General features: G+C 35.4%; 1 protein-coding gene across 1 annotated transcript in view; it reads left to right on the top strand.

Moving 5' to 3' along the window:
* LOC133534669 (ATP-binding cassette sub-family G member 1) overlaps positions 1 to 15,298 on the top strand; it is a 49,593-nt gene that overhangs the window by 22,364 nt on the left and 11,931 nt on the right. The window contains exons 3-8 of the mRNA XM_061873883.1: positions 5,345 to 5,462; positions 9,682 to 9,874; positions 10,408 to 10,553; positions 10,995 to 11,233; positions 13,739 to 13,879; positions 14,880 to 15,028. Of these exons, the coding sequence (XP_061729867.1) occupies positions 5,345 to 5,462; positions 9,682 to 9,874; positions 10,408 to 10,553; positions 10,995 to 11,233; positions 13,739 to 13,879; positions 14,880 to 15,028 (986 nt within the window). The remainder of the gene's footprint in view (positions 1 to 5,344; positions 5,463 to 9,681; positions 9,875 to 10,407; positions 10,554 to 10,994; positions 11,234 to 13,738; positions 13,880 to 14,879; positions 15,029 to 15,298) is intronic.

The following is a 15,298-nucleotide window of genomic DNA, read 5'->3' as shown; positions in this document are numbered from 1 at the left end:
GAGTAATTCAAATTTAAATGCTTCGTCATAGAGAACATTGTTTCTAATTAATAGCAATATTTAAAAAACATTATATTTTTATTATTACTACATTTTATAAGTTCTTGTCAGAGATATGCACATGATCCGCTTGTCAAACAATGATTTCAAAAGTAGATATAGGAACGTTAGAATATTTCGATTACCTATTAGATACAGAGATTGATGTTTCTAAACTAAACAAGATTTTTATTTTACGTACTATACTATGATTAGGGTAGACGGAGTTGAATGAAATATATTTTGTTTAAGGTAAAAGTAACTTTATAAGCAGACATACTATTTATTTAAACGAAACTGAATAAATACATTAAATACATTATTCAAGCCCATATTTCAAGGCGATTTACATCAAACATAAACTCTGTTAGACATATAGGTACTCTTAATCAATAATCAATTTAGATATACGATACAGACCAACTGTCATTGGTGTCGCGATATATAGTGAAACTCCGCTATGAAGTCAATCCTGACAGTTATGATTATAAAGGTAAGACCTACCCTTTAACCGATAGCGTTACTGTTAGCGTTTCACTATAATGCAATGTTTTCACCTTATTTTTTAGGTAGTCAAATAGGAACCCTTGTAAATTCGCCATGTCCGGCTATCTGTCTGTCCGAGGCTTTGCTCCGTGATTAGTTCTAATCAAAGCCTTGGACAGAACGGTTCTAGAAAGCTGCAATTTGGCATGTATACGTAGATAAAGCAATCAATCTGACAGTGTGGCAAAATATAATTTTAGGGAATTCCCACGAATGTTTTTTTTTTTTTTCGCTTAACCCGTTAGTGGTGTGAGCCTATGGGGTGTCGTTGGATAGGTCTTTCAAAACAATTAGACAATTATTTTCTTAATCAATATATTCTTAATATTTTTGTTATTTACCCAATAACTTATTTCTAGCAAATGCTTTGCTACCTATCTGAATATTATCTGGAAGAGATCGCTTTTTAGCGATAAGTCCACCTTTTATTACCTACTCATGTAAGTCCTATTACCTAGTCATGGAAGTGTTTGTAATATGTATTATTTTTAGTAGTGCACAATAAAGTATTTTATACTTTATGGGATCACTACCATCTCTAGACCACTAGCTTAGCAGGCAAGGTCACTACCAATATTACACAGTTATAAAAGGGACGATTACAACATTTTCTTTATTGATGGTAGTATGAACTTATGTTGTTATCGCAAAAGTTTGTCATGACCCGTGAATTTAAAAATACGCATATATAGTGGTTAAATAGGGCAGGGTCATGCGTCAATCAGATATACATACATACATATAATAATAATCGAAGCGTAAACTGGGATGTTGACTCATGTGATGCGTTGTGTTTTATTATCCGTTGTATTTTAGGTATGTATTTGAAATAATAATTATCAAAACCGAGGGAAGAATTACATGCTTATATTAATTTGAAATATTCAAAGATTTCATAGGTTGGATAAAATATAATCAAAAGTCTATAGATATTATACGGGTCGGGCCTGTAACACGAGCAAATAATTTATATATAGATTGTACTCGTCAAACGATGTCACTTTTGTGTAATAACTTTTTTAAATTATAAAGTATTTAGAATTTTTATTTTTCATCAATGTAATTGACGTTGCTTGTCACGTTTTAAACAAAACAAAATTTGCAATAAATTATGTCTTACAATAAACTTTAAAGTGTGCTAATTATCAAAACGCCAGTTATTTTTCAAAGTCGCTGAACAATTGTTGGTCAGTTTGAGAAGTAGGTACAGCCTACAGTTTAATTTTTTGCTCCTGTTACGGACCACACCCGGTATTTCGAATATATGTAGAGAATATTTATTCGTATTTTGTGTTGAATTTCTCAGTGCATTGCAAAAATTTCATGAATTTAGGTTTTGACATTAAATATGTTCCTAGTCAAAATCAATAAAGAATGAGACAACAAAGTGCAATACTATCGATTATACTTAGATAGCAAAAATACAATTTTTATTATTAGCTGTTTGTCTCGAAGTACACAAACCAATAATTACGTTGACCTATCCATATTCCGATGAAACGTGTTCAATATTTACACCTACCTAATGCATTATTTATCCCGAATCAATCAATTACTCCAAAATTAGCCAACCAAGGATATAAATCGGTGTTGAAAACTATACTGCCTGCAATTATGTCCGTTTTGGACGTGTTAGTATTCCATCTAACTATGTATTTCCTTTTAAAAGCATCTGGCAAGTGGATGAATAATTTCAGGATCCTTACAATTACGGAAGAGGTGAAACGCCAAAAACGTGATATATTTACATTTTTTGTTAGAACTTAGCGCTCCTTCTAAGTACTGTATTATGATTGTAAATTAAGACGTTTCCAGCCATACCGATTTTATCCATTAAGTGTGATTTAAATAATAATAATGCATCTGTGATATTTTATTATCAATGTGAATGTAAGTACCAATCCAAAATGCCCATCAATGTAACACCTAATAGGGACCGTGCGCGTTAGAGGGTCTGCCATCTTGTGGCCTGGATCGGAACCATAAACATGTACATTTACACGTCACATGTTTTCTTGTGCATAGTAGGTCCTGCCATCTTGTGGGCTACATCGGAACAATACCTAAACATCACATTTACGCCTCGCGCCAAAAATCAGACGGCTCCTGTGCTGCCTCGTACAGTTCATGCACGCTCCCTATAGTAATATTTAAAACATGTCGACACATGTCAGCCTCACTTGACTGCACATAACATTTAGAATTTTGAGTCGCGAAAATACAGATAATACGAGTAATTGAATGGTGTTTCCAATGGTTGTTGCGGCCGTTACTTATGTTACGCTACGTGAAATATGAATTATGTGCTGATACATTGTACCATTAACTTATACTCGTAATGAGCATTCTAACGAATATTACATTGCAGGTAAAAACAAAGGTAAAATCAGTTGTATAAATTTTAAAACGGCAAGTGCTAGATGTTCTGTTACAAGTGAATGCTCAAGTGTATCAGCACATATACGACTACATTTTCGTATCTCTGTGTTAGAATATTTACAGATTCATATACATTCTCCGGTCTAATAACCACAAAAAATATTAAAATTTATTTGTTTTCTTACAATATTGATTTATGGCCAACTAATAAAATATCAAGTTATTACGGCCAAATTTTGCATAGGATAAAATGTTAATTTTAAATACATCTAATTGACTATTAGATGCAGAATTTCATAATGGTAACTTAAACTCGTATACGAGTACCTAATCTAAAGCAAGTGTACGATACGTGTTTGCACAACACTCGTTAGATAGATTAATTCTTGATTATCTTCGAAACGGAACTAATTAGGACACTAGTGTCTATGAGATATTAACTTAATTTAAGCTCATAAATTAAAAAAATGCGGTATAAAAGTCTCCGGTATTATGTCCGCACTAACTTATTAGCCTTCATTGCGTACATATTATATAGCTGTATTACTATTTAAATGCCAGGGAAAGTGTAGATGTTTTGTTCGTTTTAATTACAGTTCAGAAAGAAACGTGTGAACAATTGTATGACTGGTGAGTAATTAAACAGACACGGCATGTTTTGCAGATAATTCATTGGCATTCTATTAAGATGCGGCGCAGGCGACGCGTGGCGCGGAATACGTAATGGGAAGAAATCCGTTGTCTCGCTATCAATCATCAGCAACGACCTCGTAGTTCATGACCCTGATTGTTCACGGCATCGTCTGTATTTCCGCTGATCAACAATGATGTGGCACTCAAAATTATGGTACTCGTTTAACAATGAGCAACCTAGATTCATTAAGTACCTACGTTTTTTGTTGTCATTGCGTTCGTTTTAAAATAAGTGAATGTTTCGTATTGTCTTTTGCATGGTTATTTCGTTATACCCTCGTCCTGTAGGACTATGTTTGAAATTAATAACAAATTGACTGTAATGAATCCGCTACAGTAAAGTTTTTAATTCGTATTCTGGGTAACAACAATTGACGTCAATACTGATGGATGAATTGTCAGTCACAAGCTATTGATGGATAGATTGTGATAAGAATATTGTCCGCGACATTAGACTGGATCCCATATGTAAAACACATCTGTTTGACGTCATGGGAACGGATCAGCATTGCTCTTTGAATAAATCATTTTTATCACTTGGGAACTACTTAATCTCAAGACGCTAATTCTTCTTAATACTCGTATTACGTAAATTATGGAGTGGCAGTAGAGCAACCTACACACTTAGTTGATGGACAATTCGCATGTTGACGTTATTTGAGTCAATCTATCTCATTTTTATAAGGTACAATGTATAATTAAACCCATCTACATTCAAGCAATAAGAAAGCCATACCTACATGAGTTAAATAGGCCAATTCGAACATCGTAAATCTTAGATATTTCACAAATATCTACAGCGTCATTGTGTAAATGTCTTATACTAATAAGTACTGGCAGCAGCTGACGTCACAGATTCTTATCAATACGAGTAATTTGTGAATGGAAAATAAGTGAAAAATATTGTGAATATGTGAAACTGCGTTTGAGTAAATATTGTAAAGTAAATTATTATTTGAAATTGAACATGAGTGTCAACATTAACATTAACTACAGTTATGTATCGTATGCGCATTATAAATGTAGAACAGAACAAGTAATTATTGCGATAACTTACAGCTGGTTGTGCTGTGAGCCTGTGATACTCATATGACTTGTGACGTTTTCTTTAAAACATACTTACAATCTGCAAAAATATAGTAGCTATTTGTCTAAGTTTCATTTATTTAGTAGTATTTTTTTGGGTTATGGTTTTGTACTTTACTACTACGGCGAAGTGACAATAAACTCATAAAAAGCCGGCATCATTCTCTCGATGTTACGTGACAACTCTCACACTCCATTTCACATAGCAGTTTTATTGATTACGGTGGGTTTATTTTTTAATAGAGATCATTTCGATGTATAATGATTTGTTCCGTTTTGATAGTGTATGAAATATTATACAAATTAAATTATAGTAATTAACAACTAAAATTTAATTGTAAATGACTAAAAATAACCCGGATTTTGCATATTAAAGCGAAAAACTATGCCTCCAAGATTTGCTATTAAATAGGTGTATAAATAACACCTTGTAATCATGTTTTCTACGTCAAAGTGAACTCGTTTAAAAGATGGGCTACGTCAATCATTAATAGTGTTTTGTGAATTATTCATACGATTAAAATTTGTATTTTCTATCCAAATGCCTGTTGATTCGTAACATACTTTTTTCGCTAAATTTAGGTTTTTTTTTCTATTACAGAACCTAGGAATATTTTAGATGGCGTAGATGGGTGTTTCAAGCCAGGCGAGCTCACAGCCATCATGGGGCCGTCGGGTGCTGGGAAAACGACCCTCCTCAATATACTGGCTGGTTACACGTAAGTCGCAAAAGTTTATACTTACATGCATGTACGATAGACTTCAGAAATTATGTTAAATTATAATTTTTGTTATTCTTCTATTCAACATGTTTATTTCTTTATTTTTTATATTATTTGTATTATATAAATAGTAATTATTTTTATTTTTTTTTCATTCATGGAAATACAAACTAAAATATATCTAAACATAAAACTAATTAAAAACTAAACTTAATCACTAAACCTAAATGTATTAGAACTTAAATATAAATGCCTCTGGTAGAGAATGCCTCATGGCATTAAATCTGCCTTTTGTTCTATAAGGTTTTCTTTTGTGCAATAAAGATTAAATAAATAAATAACTAAATATGTATAAAAAAACTACCTACCTACTGATTACTGGGCTGCCTCCAATGCAAAGGTGCCCATCACGCTCACTGCTTTTCATCAGGAAAAACCCGAAAAAAATTCTTTGTTTTAATTCCTAATTTAATATTAATTCAAATCCTACTAATAATATTAATGTAAAAGTTTGTAAGGAAGGACAGGTTTGGGAAAAATTTGGCATCAGAATAGTTAACCTGGATATAATATTTTATTTGTTGGATCATCCCTTAAAGAGGTGTAAATTGGGGATTACGAGTATCTAACAGTTGTGTAGTAGACGCCTATGGTAGTAGGTAAGTACTTACACAGCGAAGGAGTGACCTTTAATGTTCAATTTCGTTATCAAAGCACAAATCGATTACACACTAGGAAACAATTATACGAACATCTTAGCTGCCCAATGAGGGAAATCCCCGTTTGTTTTACTAATGTAAACTACATTAAATTGGCAAATATTTGAAGTTAGCACAACTGATGTAAAGAAGTATTTATGAACAGAACAGACTTCCTGGCCGACACTAGACCAACAAGAGCCATGCTCTAAAATATTTTTGTAATTAAATAAAGTACAAAATACTAGCATATTCTTCATTCAGCTGCATCAAATACTATTGCATAGAGATCTGCTAAACTTTGGTCAATTATATCTTGTAGGCCTATCCTATAGGAAATTTCATATGTAGTTCACTGCTTAGTGGCTTTGGTCGGTCCGTCTAAGGAATACTCCCGGGACTGAATAAGTATGGCGAGAAACGGGAATTCCCGGTTCCCAGACTGCTTTTGTATAGAATATTAGATATTTTATGTAGGTATTTCATAGCAATCAGTATTGATATAATGTTTATTACCATTTCTTTATATTTTCTTTTCCTATTGTAAGAATGCGATAAGTGTGTTCTAAAAGAGCTACTGTATGATGCATGAGCATGTATTTGTATGATTTGATGTACATATATATATATATTTATAGTAATCTAAATTGTATTTTTTCTTATTTAATACATGTTAATTATAAGATGTAATGTTTTGAATAGATATGTCCCGCCGAGTTTCTTATCGGTCCATATTGGGATACCCTCCTCCAACTGAAGGGGGATTTAAATCTTCTCGGGTCAGAGCCGATGTAGCTTAATTTAATGTTCATAAGCGCACTGTAATATTCCTACTTAAATAATAAACTATTATTAGAAGTCTCACTTAAATACCGAATTAGTTTACAATAGTTTATTTATCTTTGAGTTTTTTACAATTAAAACAATACAAATCCTTCCTTCAATCGCTTGAGTTTTTCTCTCGGTCGTAATCTAACTGTCAATGTCACATTTTACCAAAACCGCGGCAAAACTATCTGTCACTTGTCAAACACTTGACAGAATAAAACTAAAACATCGTTCGAGATATCCTTAATATCTAACATTCGGCCAACCTGATAATCTAGAAGTTTGTCCTCAAACTCAATCTAGCAGGTACTGAACAGTATAAAACCTTATTTTTCAATGAACCACACGAGTATACATAAGTTCATACATTAGTCTCTAATGTGCCATCATGAATTTGTTTAATTAACCTTATTTACGCAAAATTTTGTAACATTTCACCCTTCAATACACTGGTCTCTAATATGCGGCCGTGTATATCCCCTTTGTCAATCCAAAACATTAACAATATCCACCTGAGATGGCATTTCACTCCACACCACACCAGTCACTAATGCGGCTGTATGAACCTGATCACTCAGTCTAAAACATCAACAATATTCATCTGAGGTGACATTTTCCATTTCACTCCGCACCACTCTAGTCACCAGAGTAGCCGTGTGAACCTGGTCACTCAGTCTAAAACATCAACAATATTCATCTGAGGTGATATTTCCATTTCACTCCGCACCACACCAGTCACCAGTGCAGCCGTGTGAACCTGGTCACTCAGTCTACAACATCAACAATATTCATCTGAGGTGAGCCATTTCACTCCGCACTACACTAGTCTCTAGTGCAGCCGTGTGAACCTGGTCACTCAGTCTACAACATCAACAATATTCATCTGATGTGATAATTAACTCCAAATCACATTAGTCTCTAAAGCAGCCCTGAACTTAATATATAAAACTGCAAACAAGGTCCAGCTTAGGCACATGGTCTACCATATCACACAGTTATGGCTACACCAGCTGTGATCTGACCATCTGCTACATTGAACATAGGACTGCGCTCGAGCAATCTCCACAATCAGTCATCAGTTCAGCTGCCTCCTGACAAAAAGCCTTCGCCTCCGAATGTCAGCAAGCAGCACCGCCTGTAGCCGGTTGGTGCTCAGCGACTCCGATGGCCCCGACAGCCATGCACCGCTTAGGCATGCAGTCTCGCACCGCACTGCCATTCAAACAGGTAGCCTCTCGTTAGACTTCCAGATTCGCAGTCGCTCAGATGTGCAGACACTTGCCAGTACATTCTGCAACCATAGTTCAGGACAATATCTATGTTTGGCATAACATCATGGTTGAATTCAACATTTGAAATTACATTTGAACTATCCTTGATTACTAAATATATTCTAATAATTTATCAAAATACTGTACACTAAATGTCTGATCAGAATTAATTAAATATGACCTGAAGAGGCCTGTGCCCAGCAGTGGGATATCATCTTGTAAAAATGATAATAGCTTCAATTTCATTAACATGCTGCATCAAAATGCAAACTTACAAGAAAAGTCACAAACTCTCATATTAAAATATAAGAGTTAAGTAATGTCAATAAAACATGTGAACAAAATATTGACTAAGTTGTAGATCCAATACTGTATGAGCTATAGTAAGCCATCTTTAAATGTTAGTACACCAATTATTTATATTTTAATTTATCTTTTGTACCACTTATGTATTTCATGATATTGTTGATTGTCAGATTTTCAACAAAATGAGATGTAGTAGTCTATGATTTGCTTGCATCAAACCGTCAATTACTTCAACTTGTTGAAACAAAGAACATGTGTGGAGTATACTTAACTTTTGTTATAGCGGCAAATATAGCATCCCCTTGGTAACTTTAGTCATAATACCTGCAGTACCCATTTGTGAAGACATCTGGACATTCCCATTCAATCTTTTGATTATATTTTATAAACCTCCAAACCTTTTACACATGGCCATATTGCACATTTGAGTGCAATCATTCAACAATTAGGCCTTTGTGGGTATGTTTACCCATGTAGATTGTTCTCAAAATCATTACATTTCATCTTAGAATGCTTAAAATATTAGTAACATGAAGCATTACTCAACATTAAATAACCACTTTCATATCTTTCTTTGCATGTTTTCAGATTAGCATATGGCCATTGTTGTTGAAATGAGTACCCATATGCCATTATGGCTAAGCTTTCAGGCAGCAATACTCAGGATTCAAGATTTGTTAGGCACTCAGTTTGCTCTGCTCTGTCAACATGAACTCTGAACATGATGGCCGGTCCCAGTTTTGCTTTTTTGTTCTTTGACTACTGCCCATTCTTCAATGTTCTTGATGCCACTTCTGATATTAGAAGTCTCACTTAAATACCGAATTAGTTTACAATAGTTTATTTATCTTTGAGTTTTTTACAATTAAAACAATACAAATCCTTCCTTCAATCGCTTGAGTTTTTCTCTCGGTCGTAATCTAACTGCAAACGGCAAAACTATCTGTCACTTGTCAAACACTTGACAGAATAAAACTAAAACATCGTTCGAGATATCCTTAATATCTAATACTATCTATATATTTATAGAAAACCAGTACCAGGAGCACATCCTTCGTTACTTGTGAAAGATGCAACTGGCTTTAAACTTCATTAAACTTGCTATTCCCACAGTACCCGAGGCGCTAAAGGCGAGATTTCCGTCAACGGCGTGTGCGCGTGCGCCTCACAGTCGGGCGGGCGCGGCGGCGCCCGCTACATCCGCCAGCACGACGACCTGCGCGCCTACCTCACGGTGTACGAAGCCATGGCCCTAGCCGCGGCACTCAAGCTGGCGGACTTCTCGCCGCTCGAAAGGAAGGAAAAAGTTAGTATGGCTGTATACGATAAAAAAAATTTACTCAACATGTGGCCTGTGTCACTATGGGATTCCTATTGAAAAATGGGCGAGTGAAACTATGTGTCGTTTTATTTACTCGTAAAACTTTGACTAGCTGCACGAGCCGCGTAGAGCCATAAACTTCTACAACTGTATTTAATTACTTCAGAATCTAGATTACCTATAGGTACCAGATATTATAACTTTCTCTTCACATGTTTAGGCCGAAAGTAGGCAACTGGAAAGCTCAAACATGCAACTCCTACATAGATCGTCGGTCATTAAACGTAACAAGCGTTTATACTCAGCTGCATTAGTGAAAGCGGCGCGCAGAGTTTAGGTAGGTTTAGAATGTTGGTCATTCTAAACCTACCTAAACTCTCTAGGAACGGATATTCTACCAACTCACTCGGAACTATTTTGATGGAACACTGTAAAAGTACCGACTATTTTGGAAGCCCTAGTACTGTAAGCGTTCTAGTGAATTATATTGATAAAAGTGTATTTTTTTTTTATTTCAGGTATATGAAATTCTTTCATTGCTAGGCCTCAGTGGAGCGGCTCAGACCCTTTGCAGAGACCTCTCGGGGGGCCAGAGAAGACGGCTCGGCGTCGCTTTAGAACTCCTCTCTGATCCATCTTTACTATTTCTAGATGAACCCACTACGTAAGTCAACTTTTTTTTTAACTATTAATATATTGTTCACAAAATATTAGCCGAAAGTATTACTGCATCAAAAATATTTTTCGGATAGCTCGATTCAAAACTGAAATAAATGTCATATACTAAGAAAAAGTGACCAAGGCCTCCAGTGCCCCAGGCTTCAGTGTTCCAGCCTGGGGCACTGGAGGCCTTGGTCACTTTTTCTTTCAGTTTATAATTTGTATAGTAGTGTTTCTACTTGAAATAAAAACAAATTAAAAACCCACCCACAGCCTTTTATTGTGGGTATTGAATAATCTTAATGACATAATCGCAAATAATTTTGTTAAATGATGCAGTTGTAAAAGTACACATAATTTGCCAAGAATAAATTAACAACTACGCTACCAAGTATCAAGAAGTGATTTTTTGATTTGCCATTAAAAAGTGACTTAACTATTCCAGGGGGTTGGACTCATCAGCATCAGCGTCACTCATCGCACTGCTGAGCAGCCTAGCCCGAGGAGGCAGGACACTGATTGCGACCATCCACCAGCCTTCAGCGCTGCTTTTTGAGAAGATAGACTCCCTATACTGTCTGGTGGATGGTCGGACGCTGTACAAAGGCCCACGAGCATCACTGCTGCCGGCGCTAGCGAGCGCGGGGCTGCGGTGCCCACCGTACCACAACCCTGCTGACTTCTGTAAGCGCTAAATGAAGCTTTTAGCCATTAACCGTATCTGGATATTTTAAAAAGTCTACATTTACTCGAGCAGTTTTCAAAAAGGCATCTATTTTTTACGCCGCTAGGCAATAATTGTTTTTTTTTGTTGTTTTTGAATGCTGAGTTAAAAACATTCGAACAGTATTTTAGTGGCCTTTGACTTCTACCACAAATAGTGATTAGTCACACAACAATCACCTAGTCATGCTATTGTCTTACTTTGTGATTTGAATTGGATTGAAACATACGCAGTTAAATAGCTGCAATCTTATTTAAATAAATCTAGTGTCACAATAAGCGAAAGTTAATTTGAAAAGCTAACATTATACAAGTACACTAGACCCTACTCATAGTGTTGTGTTCCTGCCGGTGAGCAAGGTTGCCAGGGCTCAACGAGGGGGGGTGGGGGGGATGCTAGGGTCGGCAACGCGCATGTAACTCCTCTCATTTTTTGGCTTATCTCATCGCAATAGGATTTACAAATTATGAGTTATTGTTTCGGTAATCATATCAATAATATTTTCGCGGTAAAGGCTCTCTTGATTGTGCAAAAACGAATGAGAAAGTTACATTTTATCCACATGTGGGGCAGTAATCAAATGCAAATTTTGGGTTGTTTCCTTATGTTGGCTGGTAGAATTGACTTTTAAATGATGATAATGAATGATATATTTTTTTATTACGTTCATTTGGATTTGATTTGGTTTGATTTTTTTGGTAAGTATATCATAGTTAGTATTTTCCTCGTGTTGGTGTGGTGAATGTTTTCTGAGTGAAACCTCAGAGGCAAAGTTTGTTTAATCGCTCGTGCTAATATTGATATCAGAGCAAGCAAAAGATTCCAAAATTGAACCATGCGCATAGCGAGTGGTTCGAGAAGTAGAATCTTAAGCGTTGTGAGGGTTTCAATGCACCACAACTTTGCCCCCTTGTAAAACAAATAACTATTGCTTTCTACAAAACATAAAGTGATTCTATGAGGATGGAAGCATGAGGCGTATGGATACAGATCTAAATAATACTACACTTTATTCATAAATATCATGGATTATATAGCATTGGAATACACTTACGAAACGGTGCGAAAAATATTAAATACCTGCTTATGTACTTAGTTAGTGTGCTTGTTAGAGTAAGGAAGCTTCTTAAAGTGCATCGCGTCATAGTTCCGTGTAATCTACGTAGTCTGTTGATATATACCTATCGTTTCCTATATTCCGAGTTAAGTTAGCCAGTCACGCGCATCCTACAGTATTCATGGAAACATTGAATGTTGATCTTTAGCCCGATACAATGAACATCGAACATCTTCTTTAAACTGATATAGTACCGGAAATTATATTAATAACCAAGATTATTCTGGTTAGTCTCATGCGCTATGATGCAATATGTGGGAACATAATTTATTTCGGTTTAGTACAGGTGACAATGAACAGGAGTAAAGGCACTTAGGGCTACTTGCACCATCCCTCTAACCCGGGTTAATCCCGGGTTAAACCGTTAACCCAGTGTCAAATTGTACTGGTAACCATTAACCCCACGTTTACTCGTATGATTGGTGCAAATGGCCCTTATTAGATTAATTATCGGGTTACAGGCTTTTAATGCGGTCAAGTTAAGAAAACAAGAAAAACAAATGAATAAATATATTCCACACAATGTTTAAACAAATATTGAGAAGAACAAATTTTCTAAGCTTAAGTTTGACAATCCAGCTTTGTGTCTTTGTTAATCTCAATTGAAAAATATGAATACTCACGACGCGCGTGACATTATTTTATACCTTTAAACGAGCAATTCTTGTATATATTTCTGTGATCTCGGAAACGGCTCTAACGATTTCGCTGAAATTTGGTATATGGGGGTTTTTGGGGGTATACAATCGATCTAGATCTAGAGAATATAGTCTTATGTTTGGGAAAACGCGTGTTTTCGAGTTTTCATGCGTTTTTCTTTCGACGCAGAATATGGTCGCTAATTTCGTGTTGCCGGCCACTGTCCGTCTGGTCCAGCGGGTTAAGACGCGGACGGCTAGAAACGAGTGTTACGGGTTCGAATCTCGCCCGATGGCTAACTTTTTTTTTTATATGTTCAAGTTTATATATAATTTTTATTGTTTTAGACAAGTTTAATTTAGTAAAAAAATGTAGTTAAGATTATCACCTATACACCAACCATATTACAATAAATAGTTATAACCGAGCAAAGCTCGGTCGCCCAGGTAGGTACTTATTAAATTAAGTGGGACTTAATCGCGTCTACTTAAGCGTCCAAGTGCGGGTAACAAAAAATGTTTCTGTGGGACCACGAAGAGAATGTCGTCTTCAAAACGTCGGAGGTAATTTAAAAGTTTAAGTATACGCGATTAACGATAAGTGAAAATCGTGAAAGATTTAATCAGTGGCACATGTGATATTGGCAACATCGTATATAAAATGTTACTGACTCCTTTCTCTTATCCTCCCATATCTTATCTTGTTTCAGTGATGGAGGTAGCATCGGGAGAATACGACGTGGACCTCGTCAGGACAGCCAAGACGATGTTGCGATACAAACCCGAGGTGAACCCGGATGGCACCGCCAGCTGGAATGTCCCCACAATACCCGCGTTACCTAGTCCATTAGGTAAGGTAATAGGTAGTTCAACTAGGTAGTTTATACAATTAAAAGTTAAAATTAATAAATATATTTATTTCAAAAAATTTGCATTACAAGAGAAGATAAGTTTTTTTTATTGTATGACTAACTATCCAATTAAGTAAGTAAAAAGAAAGACCTTAGTCAGTTAAAAAGGTCTTAGTAAGTTGTATGTAAGTGAAACTGTTTATGTTAGGTAGTGTATGTGTGTTTATATGTGAGTATGTATGTATGAATAACTACGGAATGGAAGTGTGAGAAAAAACAGTAGAAAAGCAAAGTAGCCGTACAAGTTATTCATCTTTTGGGATCAGACGCAATAGAATATTGACGTCTATTGCAGTATATAGTGTTATTCATATGTGCGCTACAAGCCTAAATTTGAATGAGCTATTGAGCGTTTGTGTAAAAGAATCTATCATTTTGACTTATAGAGTTATAAGATAGGTATAAAACATAAATTAATAAATTGAAGGTTGCAAAGTTTTTAAGAGAGATCTAAGCCTCTAGCCGGCCACCCGAGAAAAATCGACAGTGAAAATTGGACCAATAATGTTAGAAAATTACGACTGAATTTGCTTTGATTCGAATCGAATGAAACTCAACTCTGTTCCAATATAAAAGATTGAAATTCATAAGAACTAATACTAGGATCGTGGGATAGGCGCAACACGCAAATTCAAGTCCGGTCAGAAAGGCGGTTTGATGCTATGATAACGGGGCTCTACAATTTAGATGAAACATTTATTTCACAAGTTAATAGAACACAAATATTAGAATTCTTTCGTGTAAAACATAGTTTCCCATATTTTATAAGAAGAAAATACGAAACGCCTATAAGTATTATAATAGCAACATTTTGGTAACAACCGTTTCTTTGTCACCATATAAATGTAGGAAAGGAATGAAAGTAATACTCAAATAGGTTCTATATACCTTGAAAATTTTAATCTGTTTTCTAGATAACTCATAATAAGCCAATTTTTAGATATAAGTTCGGAGCTCAGATTCAAATCGGTTCTGGGAAATACCAAGCACCAGCTGAGCCACAAGAAGACGATGTACAGACAATCTGGCCTTTTGCGCCAAACGTGGATATTGCTGTACAGGAACTACTTAATCACTACTCGGAATTATGTAAGTCTCAAATCACTTCAAATATAATTATACCTAGTTGGTTACTAAGTTCTGTTACTCGATTTGCAACCTCTTTATTTCCGTTAAAACAAATGCTACCTAAAAAATTAAAAATGACATAATGTGGTGGATTTGTGAGCTATAATTATATACCACACATAACGTTTATCTCGTCGTATCTATAATGAATTGGGGCCTAAAAGAGAATCGTATCGCAGTAATTGCGTTGCACAAATGTGGGCACCCGCCAAACATGATTTTGAAGTTGCT

Source organism: Cydia pomonella, chromosome 2, assembly GCF_033807575.1.
Source record: "Cydia pomonella isolate Wapato2018A chromosome 2, ilCydPomo1, whole genome shotgun sequence".
Classification (NCBI taxonomy): Eukaryota; Metazoa; Arthropoda; class Insecta; order Lepidoptera; family Tortricidae; genus Cydia; species Cydia pomonella.
This window is presented reverse-complemented; position numbering and strand designations above follow the sequence as displayed.